At 45.3% G+C, this 21053-nt stretch overlaps 1 protein-coding gene and 1 non-coding gene across 2 annotated transcripts; one reads left to right on the forward strand and one right to left on the reverse strand.

Annotated features, from left to right (window-relative positions):
- Window positions 1-582: 582 nt before the first annotated feature.
- On the reverse strand, window positions 583-3495 carry LOC103645956 (uncharacterized). Its single transcript, NM_001322936.1, has 2 exons — window positions 2972-3495; window positions 583-1659 (listed from the first exon to the last, which is right to left on the reverse strand). Exons 1-2 carry the CDS (start codon window positions 3425-3427, stop codon window positions 835-837), a joined length of 1281 nt encoding a protein of 426 aa, NP_001309865.1. The 5' UTR covers window positions 3428-3495; the 3' UTR covers window positions 583-834.
- Window positions 3496-20544: 17049 nt separating this feature from the next.
- TRNAA-CGC (transfer RNA alanine (anticodon CGC)) lies at window positions 20545-20617 on the forward strand. The gene has a single exon. It is a non-coding gene; the product is annotated as a tRNA-Ala (tRNA).
- Window positions 20618-21053: the final 436 nt, after the last annotated feature.

Genomic DNA, 21053 nt, shown 5'->3' on the forward strand with positions numbered 1-21053 from the left:
CTCATGTGTTACTCTGTCGTGCTTCTGGGAAGGGAGACGGGTTCTCTACAGCTTCTCGCGCCTCTACTGCTGACGGGAGGGAAGGGAGCGGATCTGGTGATCCGTGGTGACGTAGTTCTCAACAGTGCTTACTTTTTAAAATGTATATAATATTGGATGGGCTTATTTGTTCCACCTAAGAATTGACGATGCCACCAAGTTGGGTGGGATGGGCTACTTGTTTCTAGACCGGCCCAAATCACGTGAGTTTAACTTACCAATTTTTTTGCTGAAGTCCGAAAACTGGTCTTTTAACATCCTTTTGATTTTTGAAATCGTTCAAATTCGCTCCATTTTGGTTTTGAAAACATTAGCTTCACGTGATGTAGATAAATCTTACTCGTTAACACTTCAGATATCAACTAACATTATTTTTTTTAAAAAGCTATAGAAAACATGCAGTTTGCCAACTGTTTGCCAAGTAAACATGTGCTTCTGAAATTCAGAAACAATTTAACCAACATCCAAGCAAACAAAAAACTTTGTGCGAACACCCAAGACCATGCTGTATCAAACGATTGTTTTTGTCTAGTCTCCAGTGTAAATAATGGTACATTGAGCATGATCTATTCGAGCAGCTTATTAAGGAAACATCATCCGATACAGAACAAACATCGCAAATCGACCACAGTATTAGCGCAACATCCTGCAATACAGTACAATACATCACATCACTAGTCACGCCTCATTACGCTACTACACTTTCTTCAAGAGGTGGTACTCTGATATCGCGAAACCGAACGACGCAACGAGCACGTAGGCAGCAGCGTACTATTATGATACGTACTAGAGCTTTCAGGCGACGTGCAGCGCGCTACCGAGCGCGGCGCGGAGGCTGTCGATCTCGTCGCCGGGCAAAACCACCGTGACGAGGCGGCCGCGCCCGTCGGCGTCGGGCTGCACCAGCACCGCGCCCTCGTCGCCGACGCCGTCCATGCCGTACTCCACGTAGACCGGGCGCTGCCCCTTGATCTCGAGCCCGTACAGGTCCACCTGCTCCATGTCCACGAGCGTCAGGTTGGCGCCGCCGTACACGAGCACGTCCCCCTGGAACGCCGCCACCGCGGCGGTCTCGTCGACCACGTTCTTGGCCAGCAGCGCCGCCAGCTCCGCGACGTCCGTCTTCGCCGGCGACGACCCCGCCGACTCCACGTACCCGACCTTCATCTCGTTGGCCAGCGACTTGCCGCTCCGCGCGGCAGCGTCGGCCCTGACCACGGTCACGGTGTCCACGTCGCCCCTGATCTTGGCCACCGCCTGCCACACCAGCGCCGACACGAGCTCGAAGGTGCCAGCGGCCGCGTCCTGGCGCCCATTCTGCTGCTGGTGGAGCTTCTTGAGCACCGCGTCGCTGACGTGGAAGGAGTAGCACGCCATGTCGCGGCCCGCGGGGACCAGCCAGAGGTCCTCCATGGGCCCGACCTGCTTGACGGAGCGCGGCGCCGCGGGGGACTGGCCCTGCAGCGGCTGGTTCGGCGGGGTGAGGACGGTGGCTTCCGGCTTCTTGCCGCTGAGGATCTGCGCCCACTTGTTGAAGCAGGTGGCGGCCGACGGGATGTCGCCGATGAGGTGCGCCCAGCTGAACCCCAGCGCCAGCCCACCGCATTTGAAGTTTGTGATCTGTGACCAAAGAAACGATAAATAAAAAAGGACGGAGGGAGTACGTAGTTAGGGCATGTACCGTGGGGTGTCTTAAATTGTATCTTAGAGTGTGTCTAGGAGGGTGAATGTAAAAAATCTCAAGACATGTATTTTGACGAAGACACGGTGTCTTAGCTCTATATTCGAGACATGAGACTATCTGATTGGTCACTTTAATTTATTGAATGCCCTGATTGGTACAATAAATATGGTAAGACACATGTTTTAGACATGACCACTGTATTATATTGTGTTTTAGTTGTGTCTTATACTTGGAGTACCGTGCAGTTGTATCTAAGTTGTACATGCCCTTAGTAACAGAAGTAATCGACCAGCACAATTAGTTTGCAGTAATTGTCTGTACTGTAATAGACTAGTCTAGTATACAAAGCCGTGATTTGCACCTTTGATTGACTTCATACTCCGTACGTGCTATGTGGGTACTAGTAGTAGTAGAGTAGTACTATTTGGGTAAACAAGTGAGACAATAATGCAACCAACGCATTGGGCCTACATGAAAAAAGGCAGATCGTAATGCACCACCCGCCAGGGAGGCGATCCATAAACCCTATGCCGACTGGTGCTGGCCCATTCTTCGTGTACTGCTTGGGCTTTGATGATCTTCTCACTGATACTAAATCGTGACATCAATATTCCAATCTATCGGCTATCGGCTTCAATGGTACTGTACTAGTTTTTATGTCAGAGCTAGGTAGTACTACGAGGGAGTGAATTGATTGCAAGGCTGTGGGTGCTGATCTTTGGTCCCAAGCGCCCGCTTCAACGTGGGCGGCGGCAGATGAATGGGAGTACGCCATCCCGCCCCGGCGTAGCAATTACTCGTGCGACACCGACCCGACAGTCTCACGACGAACCCGCCGCCGTCTTTCATGAGCCGGCAGATGAATGGGGGTACTTAACTGCTTGTTCAGAGAAGCGGTCCAGTCTGAACTAGTAGTAGTGGTGACAGCCGGGTCGACAGACACTATCTACACAGTTGTGGCATGATGGTGACACGGGGACGGGGGGTTGCAGTCGGTGACCAGCTCTAGGTGGCCACTGGACAGTCAGTATAAATGTCTGATGGTGGTTAGCAGGTACTACTGCCGCACCACAATTAAAAGCTTGCTCAACTGCACTGCCCGTAACCATACCGAAAGCTACAGCCTGCATGCGTCTCCTCTCCTGCCGTCACCAGCAGGGACTGGTCTGGGAGCAGGCAACCAGCGATGCCAGAAATCCGACCACAAAAATCTCCACCTCTCTACGACGACGTACGGAGGACGGTTACCTGGACGTAGAGCAGCGGCGAGAAGAAGAGCTCGGGGCCGAGCACCTTGTCGTAGCAGAGCTGCCTGATCCTGCCGGGCGCGGCGTCGCGGATCCACTCGGCCATGTCGCGGTCGCACCTGGCCTCCACGATGCGCACGCCGCAGTCGTTGCACTTGATGTAGGGCCGGCGCGGCGCGCCGTCCCCCTCCGCCTCGGCGCGGCGGACGCGGCCGGCCACGGGGAAGTGGTCGTCCAGCCACGGGAACATGGGGTCCTTGAGCACCTTGGTGGCGAGGCCGTCCCCGGACCGGTAGTAGTACACCCCGCGCAGGTAGTGCAGCTTGAAGGCCAGGTCCGCGTCCGCCAGCGCGTAGTCCACCTCCCCCGTCACCGAGCTCGGCACCACCGTGGAGAGCCGGTGCCCGTGCACCGCGCCCGGCGCCACCGCCTCCTCCTCATGCTGCTCGAACACCATGCTGCTTTCCTTGTATTGTACTCGGCGCCGGCGCCGGGTGTCAGTAGCTAGCTAGCTCGCGGTGCCCGGGGCGGGGATATGGCGATATGCAGATGCTCGCGGATATATAGCCGAGCAGGGCCGGAAACGATGTGGCCTGTGGCGGGCGGGCGGGTAATGGTGGTGGCTCGTGGGTCGTGGCTGGCTTGGCTGGCGCGGGAGCGAGTTGGTTGGGAGCTCGACCCAACCAACTGCGCCGATGTGTGACGCCGCCGTCTCGCGCCTTGGGCTATTCCGCTATTGGCCCAGGCGGTATCGGCGGACTACACAGTTGGACGGCCGACGAGTCAGTCAGTGCTCCGTAGCCCGTACCGCCGTACGTACGCCGAAAACGGCCGCGATGGGACGACCGGACGACTGCGCTGCGCTGCGCTCAGCGCGCCGCATGCTCTTGCCGCCGAAAGTTTGTATCGTGACAACGTTTTACGCCCGCTTCGGTACGTGCGTGTACATGTTGCTAGTACGTAGATTGGTACAACAGACCGATCGAGATCTGTTGTGACTTGCGAGCCAATTACTGACTGGGTCCATATATGCGGGCTGATTGGCGAGAAAGATCCCTACTGGCCCAGCCCTACTCGTACGCACAGGCAGTGGAATCGATCGGGACACGGTGTAGACGGACAGTGCAAGAGCATAAACGATTGGTCGGGTCGCTAGTTCCTGGCCGCCAGACCCTATCAAAGAGGCACTGTACAGTTATTATCCATCCGCATGGCGGCATGGGCATGCGATGCGAGGCTGGATCGGATCTAGTAGCAAGCAGGCAGCGGCTACCGGCCCCACGGTGGTCCGGCGAGGGAACGAACCACGGGGAGGACAGGCAGGAGAGCGGCTGCACTGCACTGCACCATAATTAGGCCTGAAAAAACGGGTGCGTGCCACTCGATCGGAGGAGCAAACCCCACACGTCTTGAATGAGGGAGGGCTGGACAGCTGGTAGTCTGCATTCTGCAACACACGAATGTGCTTCCCTCATACTATACTAGGTAAGTGCCCGTGCGTTGCAACGAAACCGTATAATAACACGATAACTTATGTACATGTGTGTGTGTTATATGTATATGCTCGTGCGTTGCTACGGAGTTAATATTATAAAACACAATATTTTTTGTATATTAATGTATTTTATCATAGCAACACATGAGCATATACCTAGTTAGATTCTTATGTGGTGAGGTCACAACTATTTAATTCCATTATGCTCTATAGGTTGCATGTACACGAGATAGTTCACGGGTAACTACTGATGAAGTGGTTCCTAAAGAGCTTCGAGCTATATGACAGTAACATACTGATGAAGTGGTTCCTAATACAAGAGCATACTGATGAAGTGGTTCCTATTACAAGGACTGAAGAAGTGGTGACTGGAGGGCTGGAGGTGTCTCATCACAGATTGCTACGACAGAAGCTGGTAGTACTATTTCAGCATGAGCAACATCGTCTCCACGCATTGTTAGATGTTTAGTTAAAAATCACCCCGAAGAAGAAAGTGTAATCTGGCCACTTAAATTGTAACTATGTATGTGCCCGTGCGTTGCGACGCGTATAAATTATTCGATAACTGTTAGTGCATAACGATCACATGAAAATGAACAACATATATATCATCAACCTCAATATCTCACAAATTCACAATAATAACATGATATGTGTGCGCAACTCAAATAGGGATAATTTGTTTCCTAATATGCCGCCAATATTTATAACTGACAATAGCGTCATCCGCAGAGACAATATTTGAGAGAGCCCATGCTGTCTTATACTACAGTCACAATAAAACCAGAAAAGTAAAAAAAAAGTTTTCATCATAAAAACCAAATAATAAAATAGAGGTAGTGCATTTCAAGTTTTTTGGATATCTTTATTCACTAATAAAAAAGAGGGGAATATACAACTGACCAGGTTAGTCAGGTTCCCTAGTTTAGGAGGTATTGTCCCACTTATGTTGTTGTTGTAAAGCTCCCTAACAGCAAGGAAGGTATGCACATTTATGAAACAGGCAAGATGAACCAAAAAAAAAAGTTAGCATTCCTTGCAGCTACATGCGAATCAAACATTTCTTAACAGGTTCCTCATCAATAGATAAAACTCATCTCGAAGTTGTTTCTAGATTATTAATATGACATTTGTTTTGCATAGTCTCATATCTTTGAAATCACGAGCAGTTGATTCAAATGCAAATGTAGAAATGGATTAGCAGGGAAATAGGAGTGTTAGAACTCAAGGGTTACATGAGACTGCTGACAATTAGCTGTTGTCCACATAATTCCAGAACTGGGCCAGACGGCAGAAACCGCTACAAAGAATAAGGGCTGAAGCAATTGGGACAGGCCCTTCTAAAGGATCATAATGTGCAGAACGAAAAAGAGGACTTCGAAAGCACTCAGGAGACGAATGCAGTCAAAGACACCAACAGTAATATGAGTTCCACAAGAGCAACAAGAAACTCACACTGCTTTTCTTTTGTTATGGAGCCATCCATTCAGAATGTCTGTTTCTTTGGAAGGATCACTAATTCATGCCGCCCGGATGACAATGGCCCACTTTAAGAAATGTTTAGAAGTTATGGTATAAGCAAATGCATTATCCTGAAAATGGCAGTTATAAGTGGTTAGACGATGGCATTTGTTTACGGAAAGTGCCAAATGTACCATTAACTACAAACTGCAGTCACTATACCAGTGAAAATAATACCTATGAGAAGACATATTAATGGAAACATCACATAGATAAATGGACAGAGTCTCCAATTATGTCATATACTCAAAACAAGGGATGCGTGAAGTTGTAAAAAAATAAGCATCTGTCTGCAAGCAAACTAAGGAATACCTTCATGGGTTTAGGACCAGAAAACATCTTGATCTCATAAGATCAGAAGGGCTGCCTCTTGCTCGAGTACTGCTCCAAAACATTGAAAGTAATTAGCAGAAAGCAAATCAGCATAATGTAAACATGGAAAGAATATAGTGGCAACAATTCAGATTTCTGACTCTACCAGACAAAACACGTTGAACTTTGCAACACTACAAAAAAACGTAGTAAAACAGAAATCTAAGCCAGCGCCGACTACATTTAATAATAAAAGTATTTGAATGACACTTGGGTAAGCTTGATAGGTCTACATGATAGGCTTACAAATCGGTGATGTGTATCTACTGTAAATTTATCACATAGGTAGAAATCAAATAGAACTGTTTATCTTGGAAAGTTGGCATTATTCTAGGATACTTTATTCATCTCTAAGCTAGGCATAAAAGGAAACCAATCTTTGCTGGTTGTATCTGCAAATAACCTAATAGGAAGTTGAGTTATACCTTCAAAAGCAACTGACCAAACCAACAACCAGAGAAGCAAATCCAAAGTTTGGAATATACAAACCTCAGCTAGCAAAAGATCTAGGATCTGTTGTCCGCATTGAGAAACAATAGCCTTGCACTCCTGGTTGACTACACCAGTAGTACCAATATTTTCATTGATTTCAGTAATTATGGCATGCAATGATCATGTTAGGTTGTAAACACCAGAGCTACATAGGGTGGAAAATTATATTAACGATATAAATATTTTCACCGTAACACTAAAATTATATTAACGATATAAATATGTAACATAGAGCAACAAATGCCTTGTTTTAATGCTGGAAGATGCTCTGCATTTGAGTTTTGAGTATCGAGGTATTGACTACTACTTGGTTGCCTAACTATTGCCTAGACAGGCACCATGATAATCATACCCATAGGTCAGGCGATGTAGAACTTGTAGCAAAATAACTGCACCGGGCTACTCAGTCAATGGGAGCTACACCCAGTGTTGTTGGGTTGGAGTAAGCCTCCTCTTGTAGGTAGGGCACTTCTTCTGGGCCCGAATGGCAGTCATGATGCACTTCTGGCAGAAAATGTGACCACAGACTAAGGACGTCGCTTCAGTTAGCTCACTCATCCAGATTAAACAACTGAACTTTGGTTCCTCTAGAACCTCCTTCACATATTTTGGAGATTTAGGAGGCAGGGGGCGATCTGGGCACAACTTTCTTCTTATGAGCTTGCTTGGACATTAGGTAATTGTTTGACAAGTATCGTACCGACTGGCTCAAAGAGGCATGCTCACTGTTGGACACCAGAAATTGGTTCTTCATGTAGAAACTATCCTTGATCGCATTCTTCAACTCATTGGTAGAATCGCTTACCTGTTGTTTTAATTTATTGACCTACGCCTGCTTAGCATTCGATGGTCTTAGGAAAACTTCACGGACTATGGTGTCTATCGCAGGACTGTTCACCAGTTTTCGGTCTTCTCTTCTTGTTGGGCATAGTCTCATGCTCTGTGACGCAGCTTAGAGCCTCTCGAGCATGACAAGGGACTCCTAGATATCCATAGTGCCTCTCAGGAGGAGGTCCTCAGCAAAATGCTTGGATAGCAAGGGTGCTTGGATAGCGAGGGCCCCATCAGACAGTCCCCGTGGAACGACATGGATCTTTCCTCCCTGTAGCTCTATGGCATGCTCTATTCTCGGTCCTCATAGCTCCGACAAACCGAAGGGTGCAGCGTGATGGTATAGGGGACAACACACCAGACTGTTTTGGAACTACTGCCATCTTTGCTCCTTGGGGCATGCTATTTTAGAGGGATCTGCAGACAACCGACCTGAAACTGTCTTGGTGTTTTGCTACGTTTTCTAGAGCAAACATAAGATGGAGGAATAGACAGGCTGAGACAGTCTGATGGTGAACACTCGAATATTTTATGTGAGGAAATGGAAAACGGAATTAGAGAAATGATATTCTGTTTAAATAAGGAGGTAGCGGTAGAAACTTACATCACCTTCAGGAAAATACAACTTATTTTTAGAATCTTGTTTGCTTTAGGCATGAGATGATGTCTGTCTGGGCTCTGAAGACTCAGGGAAGCACACCAAGTCAAGACGAAACTGCAAAGTAACAGGAAATCTTATCTAACCCATATCAGAAACAATGAAATTGTCATCACAGGTCCTTTTTATCCAAATCACCATTCATGTTTCTGCTAGCAAAAAAAACAAACCTTTGAAATAAAAAGGACGAGGGAAAGGAGAATATGAAGGACTGATTTTGAGGAGTATCGCAGCAAGATCTTATATCTCTAACTAAAGAATTAATATGTATTGACGATTAAGTGAATTATAGATCAGCAGGCTATATTTAGTTTGGCCTGTAGCCCCGCGGATGTGACTTTTGCCACCTCCATGCGACTGATAGGCTCTCTTTGAGATCAGTATATCGAGCTGTCTAGTTGAGCTCCTTATTGATCTTTGTTGGGTCGTTGTATACTTATGCATAATCTACTGGCCTTCTGTTGAGGTACTTAATTTTGATGTTGACCCCAGTTGCCTTCTTGCAGGCATCAACAAACTCATTAACAGAGCGACCTGAAAGACATGCATATATCAGAGCAAAGTGATAATGACGCCACAAGAGAAGACTTCAGGGATTATTTACTTCATCTGAGTTGCTTTTTTATAATAACTTTGGCCCTTTTTTATAAGAACTTCATCTGAGTTGCAAAAATCATATGAGCGAAATTCACTTCAGGGATGCATATAGCAGGAGACTGTTCACATAGGTAGAAATAAAGATATCTGCGTCAATAACCCCGAAGGTACATCCAAACTTTGGCCCTTTTTGAGTTGCTTTTTTATAAGAACTATAATTACACACTTCTAATCAAATTCAGACAATGCACCTGGACCTGTGGATATCTCATGTATAAGTTCAACCCAGCCTATTCCTGAGACTGATAGCAGTGAATTTCCAGACCTAAATTTCAGGTATACTCATCTTGCCTAGTTTCCTGGATATACATTCAATACTTGAATATATCTTTCTAAGCTCGTTACTATACACTCATTTGGGAAAATATCTTTGTAAGCCCGTTACCTTCAATACTTGAACAGTTCTGTGAAAATGTCTGAAGCTGCATGTTCTGATGAAGTTGCATGTTCTAAACAATAGGCAGACGTGTAGTTGTGTACTACTGGTAGGTGCCAGCAATTCCATTCTGTACCAAACAATGGGTCGTGTGATCTAACCACCCACCGCAGTATCACAAGAACTGCCCATGCGTTGCGCATAATCAAATCGCGAGGTAGTGGTGAAGCATTTGTGGTAACCAAATCAAGCACAAGCAGGCAGGATTATAATCTGGGAGAATAATCATCTCATCTCCTTCCTCAGTCTGATGGAACAAACCACAAAAAAGAAAATAAAAGAAAAGCAAATTCGATTTCCCCTCGGCAACACAGGACGGGACCTTAACGACGAACGACGACCAAGCACACACCATGATAACTTAACTTAACTTGAGTTCTTCTACGAACCGAATGAAATCTGAAAACGGCGGACGGGATCCTCTTACGCATAAGAGGAAAGAGGCAGCGAGCACTCGTGCCTGGATCGGCTAAACTAAAGTGGTACTCCGACACACAGCGAGAGGGGTTGTTTTTTTAAGCGAGATCTAGAAGGGGGCGGCGCCATTAGACCAGCAGGTGGTGGAGCGATCCGATCTGATCTGGTTAGACGGACGCGGACACACCTTACCTGGGGCAGTCGCGGGCGATGTGGCCAGTCTCGCCGCAGTTGTAGCAAGAGCGGTCGCCGCCACCCCACCGTCGTCGCCGAACCTCCCTCCGCCACTGCCGCCACCGCTAGGACAATCTCTGGCCATGTGGTCGGCCTGGCCGCAGTTGTAGCAGCGTGAATTTTATGGGGAAGACCGCGTTGATTGCGGCGGCGGTGGGGAGGAGGGTGGGGGGATTCGCGGGGATCCGAAGGAAGGTGCGCGAGGTCGGGGGCGGGGGCATGAGGACGGCACAGGGGGCGATGATGGCGGGACATCGACGGAGGATTTCTGCTGGGATTGAGCGAGAGGATCACCGTGCCGCCGATGGAAGGTACACATCAGCAAGGGCACGAGGGGAGCGCAGGCGCGGGGCAGAACCGTGGTGCACGGTTGAAAGCTCTCTTGTGAGTTTTGGTGTTTGGATGACAACTCAATTAAAGGACTAACAAGTGTACTAAGTGTTGAACAGGTGCTTAAGGTAAAGCCTACAGGGTTCAACACAAGTGAACAAATGTGATGGTCCAAGAACTGGATTATGGATACATAATGGACATCACAAGTAAGTTGGACATTGCAAAAGTGAGACTCGGGTGCGTAGCTCGGAGACAACTGATCAAGCCAAGGACGGAGGCAAGAAGAGCTTCGAGGTACCAAGTGCACGGGAGAAGGTCAAGGAGGCTGAGGAACCCAAAGCCAAGGGTGAAGAAGAAGGCTTGCAAAGTCAAGGGTGATCGAGTTGAGAACAGCTACGGCACATCAAGGATCACTACATAAGGACGTGACTTACAGCCAATGAGGTAACAGCTACAGTTATGTGGTGTAAGTCATAAGGCTCAAGAACAAGCTCTAAGAAGGAGATCAAGGTCACTAGAAGGAGAACAAGTGTCAAAACCAGAACTGGAAGCAGCCCAAAAGAGCTAAGTTCATCTTGATCTTTAGTTTGGGTTGTTCCTATGTTTGGAAATGTTCTATGTGACCTTTGCAGGATGTTGGAGCTAAGAAATGTCAATCCAGATCAAGTCAAGCCGACTTGATGATTTATGAGTCCAACATCAAAGCTCAAGCATGTGAAATGCTATGGATGTAATAATTAAGTGAAGGTATGTTTCTAGACTTGGTACATTGGTTTTAGTGTACTAATATACTTGTCTAAGTGATAGAAACAGAAAGAAGAAGAAAAGGAACGAGGTACAAAGGCTTGGCTGTGTACAGCCAAGGTTCTGCTCAGTCTGAGTGCACCGGACTGTCCGGTGGTGCACCGGACAGTGTCCGGTGCGCCAGGCTAACTCTGGTGAAAAGACCGCTCTCGGGAATTCATCGGCGACGTTCGGCTAAAATTCACCGGACTGTCCGGTGTGCACCGGACTGTCCGGTGAGCCAACGGTCGGCCGTGCCAACGGTCGGCCGCGCGATCTGCGCGGGACACGTGGCCGAGCCAACGGTCATATGGGGGCACCGGACTGTCCGGTGTGCACCGGACATGTCCGGTGCGCCAACGGCTCCAAGACTGCCAACGGTCGGCTTCGCCATAGAAGGAAAGAAATCGGGCACCGGACAGTGTCCGGTGTGCACCGGACTGTCCGGTGCGCCACCCGACAGAAGGCAAGATTTGCCTTCCTGGATTGCTTCCAACGGCTCCTAGGTCCCTTGTGCCTATAAAAGGGACCCCTAGGCGCCTCAAGCAAGATATAAGAGCAGCCAACAAGTATAGACTTCACACGAATCAATTCTCACTCTCCCTCTTGTGTGTAACTCTATAGTTTGTGTAGAAGGCACAGCTATAAGCCTTTAGAGAGTGGAAAAAGAGCTGCTAAGAGCTAGAGCAAGGTCTTGAGCGTATCGTTACTCTACCGAGGTGCTGCCGAGAAGTTTGTAAGCAGCCACGGTGTTATTGTAACCCATCTCAATAGTGAAAGGCTCTATCTGTCATATTGACAGATCTGAGCAAACGGAGGAAGGAGTTGAAATAGACTCCAAGCCCAGGTGTGGCTAACTCCAACGAGGACTAGGCAAGCATTTCAGGCTTGGCCGAACCTCGGGATAAATCCTTGCGTCTGTGTGCTCTGTTCTGTATTGTATCCTGACTCTCTGTCTTACTCGTCTTTATATCTGCACTTCAATACTTATCTGTGGTATAAGCTTTATTTGAAGTGCAGGACATTTTGAGACAGGATCTTCTATTCCGCTGCAACCTACTCGAAGAGTCTTCTCACTCCACTGCGTACTAAGTCTTCGAGTAGAGTAAGAATTTAAGTTTTAAAGTAATAAGTTTTATTCGCCTATTCACCCCCCCCTCTAGGCGACATCCAGATCCTGTTCCCGGGTCAAAGGGAACTTTCAATTGGTATCAGAACTAGGCCTCTCCAGTGTGGGCTTAGCCGTCCGGAGATGACGATGTCGTCACAAGAGGTAACTGTAGAACTTCTTTTAGGCGATGGTTCTAATTACAAGTCTTGGTCTGTCTCTATTTATAATGCTTTCATGAGTGTTGATCCTGAAATGAGACAGGTCTTTAGTAGAAGTATTTTTCCTTCTAATGTTAGTAAAAATCCTTCTAATGAAGAACTAAGATGTCTAACTCTAAATCACCATGCTTGCAACATCTTAGTTGATTCTCTATCTAGAGGTGCCTATTTTGCCATCTTGAGTAGTGATAGTGACTTAATTTTTGATGCTCATGATCTATGGACTAAACTTAAGTTGAAATTTTTTAAGTCCATATGCACTTCCACTGCTCCCTCTGTTGTTGGTGATACTAACTTGCACAAGGGAGAAGAACAAGAACGATGGGCACCAAACGATGAATCCACCTCGTCGACAGGTTTGTTTTCCACTAATAATAAGTGTTTTATTGCTAACAATGATGATGGAGACAAAAGCCAGGATGAGGAGGAAAATGAGGATGATAGCGAGGATGAATCCTCATCACCACAAGGTACATTTTCCTATATTGCTTCCACTGACGTTAATGACAGGGAAAATGAGACCGATGATGTGGAAGAAGAGGAGATTCGCCGTTTCTACACACATCTCAACAAAGAAGACAAAGCGCTCTTGATTAAGCTGTTGAGAAGGAACAAGGAACAAAGCGAGATGCTTCTCAGGCTAGAGGAGACTCTCATCAAAACAAACAACAGCCTGGAGAAGATGACCAAAGAACATGAGAAGCTAAAGTGCTCTCATGATGTCTTGGTCCAACGGTATGATTCAAATTTAATTGAGCAAAACAGTAATGATGATGCTATATCTTGTGTTGCTCAACTTAAAATGGAAAATGCCATGCTTGAGAGAGAAGTAGAAATTCTAAATTTAGAAAAGCTTGCTCTAGGTGAAGAGTACGATGTGTTGTCATATTCTCATAATAAAATGATTGATGACCATATCATGCTTAATGTTGCTCATGAGGTTATAATTGCGAACTTAAATTCATGTGAACCTCACTCTCGCACGAGTGCACATTTGAATTGTATATCACCATGTGCTAACCCCTGCTGTTCAAAAGAAAGCCAATGTTTGAATAAGCATCAAGATGCAGGGTCACAAAAGAAATTGTGTGGGAACAAGAAGCAAAGACAACTAAGGAGAAGACGCATTGCTCAACTCTCTCAAGATATCCACGGGCGCGTGGTGAAGAAGCTTGAGAAAGGAAAAACTGCAGCAAGTGTTGAGCTTCATAAAAAGATTGTTCCTAAAGATGAAGAAATCAACATGAGCTTGGAAAAAGGTAAAGATTTATTTAATCATGTTATTTGCACTGACCTTTTCTCTATGTCATCAAAGAGCAAAAAGAGAAGAGGAAAAAGGAGGTGTTTCAAGTGCAAGAAGCTAGGCCACCTTATCGCGTCTTGTCCATACAAAGACAAGGATGAAGGGACAAGGAGTTGTTTTGGATGCAACAATAAGGACCACATGATCATTTCTTGTCCGCTATTGATGAACCAAGCACGTGCACTCTCCAAGATGACCCCCACTAAGGAAAATAACAAACAGCAAGTGTCATGTCAAGTTGAGCGACGCTTCTGCTACAAGTGTGGCGAGCAGGGTCATCTATCCAAAGTATGTAATAAAAGTAAGGCTCCTAAACGAGTAAAGTTGTCTCAATCTCATTTGCTTAGGAGACCCAAATCATATACTTGTGCTAGATCTACGACGAGCTCACCTAGAACTAGCACAAAGACTATTTGGATACCAAAGGCACTTTTAGTTGATCGTTATGGACCCATCCCGAGGTGGGTACCAAACTGTGCTAACTAGACCATGCAGGTGCCTTGAGATGGACTGGAGACCATGGGAGAGCTTAAGACAGTTATCTAAAAATGCTTAAGCTGTCAATTGTTTTGGTGTTTATTGACCCAAGGTTGAATTATCGTAAAACACTAATCCCATGTTCATCTCAAGTGAAATAAGGTGTATAGGTCCTGAACCATTATTGGTGAATCAAGTAAAGGACTTTGATGAGAATCTACAACATGCTCTCCAAAGGACGGTACCCGTGTATTTTAAGTACATAACTGCAATTTAGTATTGCTCTTAAGTTGGCTTGTTGTGCTACCTGTCTTTGGAGTAGTGATGCTTTATGATTGCCTGTGCTAAATGAATCATAATGATGTTTGTTTAATCATGACTAGTGCAATATAGGATATATCTTTTGAATCATTCATGGGTAGCTCTTTCATTTGTTATATCCACAGCGATTAACCCTCTTGGTGTATATGGATAAACATGTAACTGTGTGTAAGTCATGCTATGTGCAAATATGACATTTTGTTTAGTCCATGTTCACATGATTACCCTGGTTTGGTATTGTGTGAATTTCAAATCCATGTCGTGCCCTTTTGAGCTATGAGATGCGTAAGGAGCCCTGAATTGGTAATAACAAGTGCTCTCATAAAGGCAAAGGTATGGAAAATGGAACTGTGCAATTTTATTGAATATCTTGAAGTTCCATTAATTGTTATCATAGCTATGTTCTTGTCTTTCAATCGGTAATATCTTGGTTTAGGTGATTTATGCCTTTAAAATGTTGTTTCTTTTGGTGTACCTAAAGAACCTTCTTAACGATGATGTGCTTAGACATGATCATGTTGTTTTTCAATTAGTATATGTGATGCAATGATAGTTAAGTATGAAGCATGTCTAAGTTGCGTGTAAATGTTATACCTCCTTGAGTATTGAATAGGCTTAGGTGCCACTGAGGCATGCATTGTTGAATTTAGTCAACCTTTCATTTAGCCTTCAATTGGTGTTAAGTGGTTTTTCATTTGATATTCAAATTGGCATCCTTGTATGATGAAAGTGATAGAGTACGCCTTGACCAAGGTATGTTGTGATCCCCTCTAGTTCTAAGGAAGCTAGAATGTGCAAAGTGCAAGTCATTCAAATACTTGATGCACAACTTGAGGGGGAGCACACATAACTTGTGTCTTTTGAGACTAACTGTTTCTTGAGCAATCTTGTGTAGTCTCTAGGTGGAAAAGAGAAGATGTGCAAGAAATGGAGCAATCAGGACTTGGGTACCTCTGTAAGTCAAGAAATTGGTATCTCAAGTCATGAGTAAATACATGTTTTTAGATTGCTTATGCTCTATAATATCTGGTGATAATAGATGCTTATTCTTAAATATCATAGAGCTATGATAATAAATGAACTTTGCAATTGGTATCTCTTAATTGGTAGCTGTGATAGTCTGCTTCAATTGACATCTTTTGATAATCATGAGAATAGAAGTTTCTTCTTGTGCCCAATACTATAATTTGTTCTAAGTTTTGATGTCTTAGCAACAAGAAAAAGTAAGGATAAAAAATCAGGCACAAGTGTGAAGAAGCTTTTGAGAGATTAGATGCTTTCAAGATGAGAAGTACACTACAACATGGTAAAGGTACAAAGGGAGAATTAATCTTTTTGCATATATGTATCTTACCTAAATGTTGATAGGGCATATGTTCAATAAGTAAGGGGGAGTCTTGATAGTCGTTTTTCCTCCTTAACACCCTGTTGTCCCTTGACATCATCCTATGTTCTTGCTTGAGTATAGTTTTTGGTGTTTGATGTCAAAGGGGGAGAATTTGTGTATTAAAGCTTATCTCAACCTGAGAGGAAAGCTTATCCTAATGGGTGATGTGTTAGTTTGAGCTTTGCCAAGTGTGATGTTCATATGTTTCTTGCAATGTTGCTCATATGGACTAGTGTTTCCGCTGCGATGAATTATTTGGCTTCTATAATGTAATAGATAGTCATATGGTTAATGGTGCTTTAAGATTGTCTTAAATTAGTGTCTTAGTTTAAATTGGTATTAGTTTGAATTGGTATCTTAATGATGAATAGTGGTAGGTTGATATTCCTGTGATATATCCACTATTTTGGTAGGTTGATATTCCTGTGATATATCCACTATTTTGGTAGGTTGATATTCCTGTGATATATCCACTATTTTGAATGGTGTTTAACTCTGATTATGTGCATTTGTGTATTATAGCATCATGGTTTGATTCTTAACACAATGCATCCTAAAAAGTGCTAAGGTGTAGAATTGTTTCGAATCGCCTAAGTATGTGCAAATTGGCGTCTGAGGCCAAAATTAGGTTCTTGAAGTAAGCACATATTTAGGGGGAGCATTCTATAAACTTAGAATTCAAAATTTTGTGCTTCAAATCTTATTCTTATGTAAGCTTTAATTGTGTTGCCATCAATCACCAAAAAGGGGGAGATTGAAAGCTCTCTTGTGAGTTTTGGTGTTTGGATGACAACTCAATTAAAGGACTAACAAGTGTACTAAGTGTTGAACAGGTGCTTAAGGTAAAGCCTACAGGGTTCAACACAAGTGAACAAATGTGATGGTCCAAGAACTGGATTATGGATACATAATGGACATCACAAGTAAGTTGGACATTGCAAAAGTGAGACTCGGGTGCGTAGCTCGGAGACAACTGATCAAGCCAAGGACGGAGGCAAGAAGAGCTTCGAGGTACCAAGTGCACGGGAGAAGGTCAAGGAGGCTGAGGAACCCAAAGCCAAGGGTGAAGAAGAAGGCTTGCAAAGTCAAGGGTGATCGAGTTGAGAACAGCTACGGCACATCAAGGATCACTACATAAGGACGTGACTTACAGCCAATGAGGTAACAGCTACAGTTATGTGGTGTAAGTCATAAGGCTCAAGAACAAGCTCTAAGAAGGAGATCAAGGTCACTAGAAGGAGAACAAGTGTCAAAACCAGAACTGGAAGCAGCCCAAAAGAGCTAAGTTCATCTTGATCTTTAGTTTGGGTTGTTCCTATGTTTGGAAATGTTCTATGTGACCTTTGCAGGATGTTGGAGCTAAGAAATGTCAATCCAGATCAAGTCAAGCCGACTTGATGATTTATGAGTCCAACATCAAAGCTCAAGCATGTGAAATGCTATGGATGTAATAATTAAGTGAAGGTATGTTTCTAGACTTGGTACATTGGTTTTAGTGTACTAATATACTTGTCTAAGTGATAGAAACAGAAAGAAGAAGAAAAGGAACGAGGTGCAAAGGCTTGGCTGTGTACAGCCAAGGTTCTGCTCAGTCTGAGTGCACCGGACTGTCCGGTGGTGCACCGGACAGTGTCCGGTGCGCCAGGCTAACTCTGGTGAAAAGACCGCTCTCGGGAATTCGTCGGCGACGTTCGGCTAAAATTCACCGGACTGTCCGGTGTGCACCGGACTGTCCGGTGAGCCAACGGTCGGCCGTGCCAACGGTCGGCCGCGCGATCTGCGCGGGACACGTGGCCGAGCCAACGGTCATATGGGGGCACCGGACTGTCCGGTGTGCACCGGACATGTCCGGTGCGCCAACGGCTCCAAGACTGCCAACGGTCGGCTTCGCCATAGAAGGAAAGAAATCGGGCACCGGACAGTGTCCGGTGTGCACCGGACTGTCCGGTGCGCCACCCGACAGAAGGCAAGATTTGCCTTCCTGGATTGCTTCCAACGGCTCCTAGGTCCCTTGTGCCTATAAAAGGGACCCCTAGGCGCCTCAAGCAAGATATAAGAGCAGCCAACAAGTATAGACTTCACACGAATCAATTCTCACTCTCCCTCTTGTGTGTAACTCTATAGTTTGTGTAGAAGGCACAGCTATAAGCCTTTAGAGAGTGGAAAAAGAGCTGCTAAGAGCTAGAGCAAGGTCTTGAGCGTATCGTTACTCTACCGAGGTGCTGCCGAGAAGTTTGTAAGCAGCCACGGTGTTATTGTAACCCATCTCAATAGTGAAAGGCTCTATCTGTCATATTGACAGATCTGAGCAAACGGAGGAAGGAGTTGAAATAGACTCCAAGCCCAGGTGTGGCTAACTCCAATGAGGACTAGGCAAGCATTTCAGGCTTGGCCGAACCTCGGGATAAATCCTTGCGTCTGTGTGCTCTGTTCTGTATTGTATCCTGACTCTCTGTCTTACTCGTCTTTATATCTGCACTTCAATACTTATCTGTGGTATAAGCTTTATTTGAAGTGCAGGACATTTTGAGACAGGATCTTCTATTCCGCTGCAACCTACTCGAAGAGTCTTCTCACTCCACTGCGTACTAAATCTTCGAGTAGAGTAAGAATTTAAGTTTTAAAGTAATAAGTTTTATTCGCCTATTCACCCCCCCCTCTAGGCGACATCCAGATCCTGTTCCCGGGTCAAAGGGAACTTTCAACGGTGTGGACGTCTACAGTAGTGTCTTATAGAGTAGTATAGACTAGGCACCCCTCTAAGGCTCTAATTAATAACAAGTGCTACTGTGTACTCTTCTAGTCTTCTTTGCTTCAGTAAGGCCTGACAAGTTTTTTTTATATTATAAATTTAGTTAGACTCACGGGCTCGGCCCAACAAATCAAAAAAAAAAAACTTTTGAACTGCATCACGTTAGCTCTAAAGAGTTCAAACATTGGCCTAGTCCGACCCTAAAATCACACCGTGTGCCTTTGTTTGGGCGTGCCGGCTTAAACCTGACCCTTATTTATACCACATAAAATACATAGCTTACTTCATTAAATATATTAAACAATTTGAACATCATTCGACCATACAAAGTATAAATATTACAACCACATAAAGTATACAATTTACTAAATTTAAGAAATTAAACAGTATCAGCTTCATTGGACCATACCGTCCAAGCCCGGCCATGCATGTTGTCAGCTATATATGCCTATGGTTGGACAAACCGAAATTTGAGGTCTGGTTTAGGTCCGTGTTCGAGCCGTGCTAGCCTGATCCATAGTATTTTGTGTTAGATCGTGCTTTGGACTGCTGTTTGGTCGTGGTCGTGCTGGAATGTTGGGTTAAAAAGCTCGCCCTATATTCTTAGGAATATCATAGCTAGTGATGTATTCCGTCCTTTTTAGAGACCATATAGTGATAATATAAAACTGCATGCCGCCACCACCTGACCAATCTGTTGCTCCGCGTGAGACCGGAACTCAAAAAACGACCGCCATGCTCATGCCCATGCGTCTACCGAGTATATACCGGAACTCAAAGAACGACGCCATAACTAGGGCAGAAAAGCTGGTGCGTGCATGCGTGCATGCCACTGGATCGATGGGAGCAGGTTCTTCTGGTTGTTGAATGAGGTGGTCCGATCCCATCTCCTGGATTCGCATCAATCGCGTACATATCACACAGCGACGGACGATCTACACAGGCCTTGCTTTTGCCATTCCATTCGGTCTCGTCCTGTTCTCCGCCGTCAATAAAAGCGGAGGAGAAGACGATGGACAGCAGGACATGGGCCTGGACGAACGTACACAGGATCTACCTCTGCTTGCACGGGCACGACGACCCGGTCCGATCCTTTGCGTTGCGATCGCGCGGCTGTAGAATTTAAGGTAAGGCCGCACCGCACGTAAGCTTTGTTTTAGCCCGCGGACAAGCACGATCAGGTGACGTTATTATCGTTAAATAACGCATCACCAGGAACCCTACCGGCTAGCTAATTCCCTCGGCCGGTCTGAGTTTTCAAAGTAGTCCTTAAAAGAAAAGGCACGCATACCGGCTGTCTTCTGCCTGCCGGCCTGTGACCACTGAGCAGTGACCACCGCCGTCGGATTGGGTGACTGCATCCAACTGCTGATGAACTGGCCGGTAAGCGTTAGGTGTACTTCCGGATCGGAGTTCGGAGGTATGGTTGATCACCTGTGACCAATCGACGATCGAGTTTGTTCACAGGCCAGGACAGATTAAAATGGCCGCATCAATATATTAAAAAACGTCAAGAACCGATCGATCCTGGGCTTAGCAACGTTCCATATCAATCCTGAGCTTCCGGAATGTTGTAAAAAAAAAGGTCTAGCTCTACGGATCACACTGTTTTCGATAGACAGACTGATGACGCTATCAAATCATATCTAACAATACTCATTATAGAGAAAAAAAATCTCTAGATATACGAGTCTTTACGGTTGTTGATAGAGACAGTCTGGTAAACATTCCAAACTTTGACAACAATTATAGACATATATGACTAACAGCATCCTAGGGGGTGTAGCTCATATGGTAGAGCGCTCGCTTCGCATGCGAGAGGCACGGGGTTCGATTCCCCGCACCTCCAAATTTTCTTTTTGATTTTTGATGTATTTTTATTGGCACTAGCTAGACCTGTTCCCTGTCGCTTTGATTTCGTGCATGGCACTGTACCTATCTGCAATGCAGAATATAATGCAATATTGATTACAAAAAAAAAAGCAATAAAGTATGAAGCAGGACTGACTTCTCAATTCTCATTATTCATTTTTATCTTATTTTGCGCGTCTGGAAGAACCATGACCAACAGGCACTAAAATAAAGAGTTTTTACCTCATGTAAATGGCATAACGCCTCCCTTGCTTACAAATTTCGCAAGGGCGCACAACATGTGTTTTGGGCATCTAGTAGAATGACATAACTGGGCAAGGATGGTTGATGTCCTACAACAAAGAAATAAAGAGTTTCGACCTTGAATTGGACAAGGATAATGATAATGGGTCCAATGTAAATGGAAAACACTA

The sequence above is a fragment of the Zea mays genome, chromosome 2, assembly GCF_902167145.1.
Source record: "Zea mays cultivar B73 chromosome 2, Zm-B73-REFERENCE-NAM-5.0, whole genome shotgun sequence".
Lineage (NCBI taxonomy): Eukaryota > Viridiplantae > Streptophyta > Magnoliopsida > Poales > Poaceae > Zea > Zea mays.

What these genes read in the sequence shown, in the direction of transcription:
- LOC103645956 (NM_001322936.1), bottom strand. Translation starts at nt 3,427, where the DNA reads ATGGTGTTCGAGCAGCATGAGGAGGAGGCGGTGGCGCCGGGCGCGGTG. An exon ending in CGCCGCTGCTCTACGTCCAG is followed by an intron (nt 1,660 to 2,971) that starts GTAACCGTCCTC and finishes CTTTGGTCACAG; the next exon opens with ATCACAAACTTCAAATGCGG.